Source organism: Lycium barbarum, chromosome 12 (assembly GCF_019175385.1).
Source record: "Lycium barbarum isolate Lr01 chromosome 12, ASM1917538v2, whole genome shotgun sequence".
NCBI lineage: Eukaryota > Viridiplantae > Streptophyta > Magnoliopsida > Solanales > Solanaceae > Lycium > Lycium barbarum.
This window is the reverse complement of record NC_083348.1, coordinates 100,428,622-100,433,462: the sequence shown is the minus strand read 5'-3', so window position 1 is coordinate 100,433,462 and position 4,841 is coordinate 100,428,622. Positions and strand designations below refer to the sequence as shown.

The window sequence follows — 4,841 nt, the reverse complement described above, 5'->3', positions numbered from 1 at the left end:
TAGGTATCACAAATCCGCAGAAGCTTCGTGACACAGAGGCTAAAACTCATTTATTGTTACATTGAGTACTTCTAGGCTGTGAGAATTTGGCCATAAGAATTACTCATTTTTTTAGGATTTTTTCTTCATTTTTTTCAAAAATTAGTGTTTGGTCACGTCAAGTTGTATTTAAAATTTGAAAAATTTGTTTTTCAAATTTTTCACAATCAAAACAAATACATTTTAATAAAAAAAAAAATATCATTGGCCAAATACAACTCCAACTTTAACCCTAAATTTCAAAAAAAAGTGATTTTTTTTTTTTTTGGTTTCTATAGCCAAACGCCTACTTAATATTTTAAACTTTTGCATTAACTTTTTAAATTTTTTATGGAGGGTACAAATGACTCATACTATACAGGGGAAATATTTTTTTTTTTTACAGCAGATGCCTGTACAGGGGGAATATAGAGCACTTAATAATGGTGTAGTACCAAGAAAAAAATAGGATTATAGTGTGATTATCACAAGAGTCTCAACATACATGTACAAACCGGTACCCCTAATTACATGCACTATGTACTTTTAACCAGCGTATTGTTTTGCTTCTTTTCTCCCATCTGTACTTTCCTTTTCAACCTTCCATTAAAGAAAGCTCCAAGAAATGGAGCTTCCCTTTGGGAAATACTCCACTTCAGCTCAAAGATTTGTACTTTTAGTTTTAGCAGTTGCAGTTCTTGGTCTTATCCCTCTTTACCACCTATTTAATTTTTACCCAGCAGATTTAGTAACCCGAAATCCATCTGAAATTTTACCCACATACCATGCTGAAGAGCAGAACATAGACATTAAAGAACCAGAAAAATGTGATATTTTCAGTGGAAAATGGGTTTGGAATCCGGATGCTCCATATTATACAAATATGACATGTACTGAAATCCATGAGCATCAAAATTGTATGAAGTATGGAAGACCAGATAGTGATTATTTGAAGTGGAGATGGAAGCCTAATGGGTGTGAACTGCCCATTTTCAACCCGTTTCAGTTTCTTGAGGTGGTAAGAAACAAGTCTTTGGCAGTTGTGGGTGACTCAGTTGCTAGAAATCAAATGCAGTCATTGATATGCCTCTTGTCCCGGGTAACATTCTCTTCTCTGCAATTCCTTGCTAATTTTGCTTAAGCTTTTTATTTTCTTCCATTTGCATAGACCTCATCTGTGGTGAATTATTGCGTCTACATTATTATGCGTTACTCAGGGTCACCTTAGAAAAAAAAAAAATTATCCCAAAATAAATATCACTTTAGAAATTTAACATAAAATTTGGCAATAAAAAAAAATCCTTTTCAATATTGCTCAATTCTAAAAAAAAAAACATCTATCTTAATGAATAAGGATAGTTTAGTAAACATCACATTCTATTTATTTATTCTTAATGAGTGTGATTTTTGATGAGATGCCACTTAATTTGGGATAGAGGGAGTATAGTTTATCTTAGTTTGGTGAAAACTCTAGCTTGGTAAAAGTTCTTTTAAATTTATTGTATGATCTAAACCAAAACAAATATATTTATGCGGGTTTAAACTATCTCATTAAAAAATAAAATTTAATTTTTTAAAAATGAGAAAGTGTGATATTCTTCTTAAAATAATTTAAAAAGGTATGATATATTGATATAAATTGAGACAAAGGTAGTATAGGATTAATGGGGAATATGGTCATTAACTGTAAAATGAAGGACTGGAAATGTAAAATTTAGCGCTTACTATTGATTTTTCGATGGAAGGGAGCATTAAGGGGCCTTAGAACTGCTCAAAGAAGATGTCAGTCTTGTCACAAACCACTTTCAAATTTAAATATATTAACCATTAACTACAAATTTTTTAAAATAATTAGCTTTTGAATTTTTCTTCCCTTATATTTCGGAGGAGGTGGGGTTGCCGAAATTTTTTATAACATAGAGCCCGTTTGGATTGGCTTATAAGTTGCTGAAAATAGCTTATAAGCTGTTTTCAGTTTTTTTGAGTGTTTGGCTGGTCAGCTTAAAGTCATTTTGTGCTTAAAATAAGCCTAAAAAAATAATTGAGCCCGTTTGGCTTAGCTTAATTAAAACAGCTTATAAGCTATTTTTTTTTTAAGCTCATCCACACCAGCTCATAGTCATTGTCATGTTGGAAATGGTTCTAGTCCAGAAAAGCTTTTTCTCAAAGTAGTACCACAAGAAAAGAAAAGCCGAGACTTACGACAATAGGAGGAACATGGGGGGCCGGTGTACAATTTGTCATATTGCTTTTAATCGACAGAAAATCTTTTGGATTCGAATATTAATTGTAATGCGACTATTTAGCTAGGTCCAAAGAGCTTTTCCCCTTAAAGAACATTTATCTTAAAATAATGCAATTGTTAGAGAATAGGGTCATAACTTGCTGCTTAGAAATGTAAAAGACATAAAAAGATAATTGTGCCCTTCTAGATATTTGTTTGACTAAATCACTAACACAGTGGTTCTTATATTAAGCAAATTTTCATTTTTGGTTTAGTAAAATTCTTCATAGTTCGCTCGGGACAAGCCTATGCTTTGCTAAACACCTCTCTACTTCATGTGTGATAGACGTTAGCACTAAATTAATCTAAACAAAAATCAAAGAAGTATATAAAAAATTTGATCTTCTTTTTGTGTTTTTAGGTGGAATATCCTGTTGATATTTCTGACAATCCAGATCAATCTTTCAAAAAGTACAATTATGCAACTTACAACTTCACCCTAGCAATGTATTGGTCACCATTTTTGGTTTCAACGAAAGAAGCAGATGCAGATGGTCCATGCCATACTGGACTCTACAACCTTTACCTAGATGAAGCAGATGAGAAATGGACCACCCAAATTGAGGGATATGACTATGTCATCTTAAACGCGGGCCATTGGTTTGCCCGGTGCAGTGTCTACTTCGAGAACAACCATCGAGTTGGCTGCCGGTACTGTGGACTGCCAAATGTTACTGAACTCCCATTTCCCTATGCCTACCAAAGGGCATTCAGAACTACTCTTAAAGCCATTAACAACTTAGAAAATTTTAAGGGTGTTGCGATTCTTAGGACTTTTGCACCCTCTCATTATGAAGGCGGGGAGTGGAATAAGGGAGGTGATTGTGTAAGGACAAGGCCATATGGAAGTAACGAGACCGTGTTGGAGGGTCAAAGCTTGGAGCAATATAGGATCCAAGTTGAAGAGTTTAAGGTTGCGGAGAAAGAAGGGAAGATGAAGGGGAAGAGATTCAGGTTATTGGATACAACACATGCCATGTTGTTGAGACCAGATGGTCATCCAAGTAAATATGGGCATTGGCCAAATGAGAATGTGGTGAATGACTGTGTGCATTGGTGCTTGCCAGGTCCTATTGATTCTTGGGCTGATTTCTTGTTTCATATGTTCAAGATGGAAGGCATCAGATCCCTAGAGGAAAAGCTTCTATGAGAGAGCAACATTGTACAATGTATTGTGATTTTTTATGTTTCAGTTATTTTAGGATTGTTGTGGTGATCTAAAGAGGAACTCTGTTACTTGCTTAGTTATGTCATCGTGATGAAACAAACTAGGGAGAACTACGCCTCAAAAGCTAGCTATTGAGGCAGGAGAGTTCGAGGCTTTATAAACCCACATCAGCATATTAGAATAGTGATGTGGGACTCTAAGCCTCATACCTTGCAATGGACCATAACAAACCACTAAGGATACACAAAACATTATTGCCAACTTTCAATTGTAATAAAATTTCGAAAAAAGACATAAAATCACTCCTAAACTTGCATTGAAAATTCACTTTAGCAATTAAACTTTATTGACAATTCTTTACCCCCTAAACAACTTATACGTGAATTATGTTCAACCTTACTTGATCCATACTGAGTGTTGTTTCACCACTCGTCTTGTGATAGGTTCACGCCATTTAATGATTATTTTTTTAATAAATTTGTTGAATTTTTTTTTTAGTTTTTCCCTACTTCTTCCTTCTCTCCCTATATATTTTCTTCTTTCTCATAGCCATGGCAGCTTACAGAGTGCTGCATATTTATGGTAGATTTCTTTTCCAGTTATCAAATGTCCAACACATATACTCACCCTCCATATTTCAAAGAGCTTCTCAATCTCATCGGAAAAAATGGTGCTACCAACTAAACCCACATCTAATTAAACACCAATCCATTTGATCTTTCTTTGTTCAAGTGTAAGATCTAACACATCAATTAAATTTATTTACAAAGAACAAAAGGAGAATGGCGTGAAGAAAGAAAATATACGCTTTTTACTTTGGTATTTCTGGAATTACAAAGTTGTTCTGCAGATTGAGAAAAGAAATGGGTCGAATTGATATGCAAAAATGGCTGATTTTGTTATTGATTTTGGTGGGGGGAGATTATCGAAAAGTTTTGAGTATTTTTTAGCTTTTAGAGATGGCTTCAATGGCGGCAAGGGCGAGAATGGCGTTGAAGAGTTCTGAAGATTTAGAGCCCGTTTGGATTGGCTTATAAGATGTTTTCCGCTTTTTTGATTGTTTGGCTAGCCAGCTTAAAGTCATTTTGTGCTTAAAATAAGCTTAAAAAATAATTATGCTCATTTGACTTAGCTTATTTAAAGCAGCTTATAAGCCAAAAAAAAAAAAAGTTAAACTACCCCAATTTATTTTTTTTAGCTTATAAGCTGCAAACAACTTATAGGCGTAAGCCCGTCCAAATAGACTTTTAACCCCCAAAATCAACAAAAACACACCTGTTCTTTGATTTTTGCAAATTTCTTTCGATTTTTGAAGATTTCCCATTTCAAATCCATTGTATCCATGCTTTGTGAATATTGGTATTTGGATTC

General features: G+C 34.1%; 1 protein-coding gene across 1 annotated transcript; it reads left to right on the top strand.

The window, feature by feature from the left end:
- The first annotated feature begins 413 nt into the window (after positions 1-413).
- Positions 414-3,546, top strand: LOC132623418 (protein trichome birefringence-like 19). Its single transcript, XM_060338167.1, has 2 exons — positions 414-1,117; positions 2,664-3,546. Exons 1-2 carry the CDS (start codon positions 644-646, stop codon positions 3,450-3,452), a joined length of 1,263 nt encoding a protein of 420 aa, XP_060194150.1. The 5' UTR covers positions 414-643; the 3' UTR covers positions 3,453-3,546.
- Positions 3,547-4,841: the final 1,295 nt, after the last annotated feature.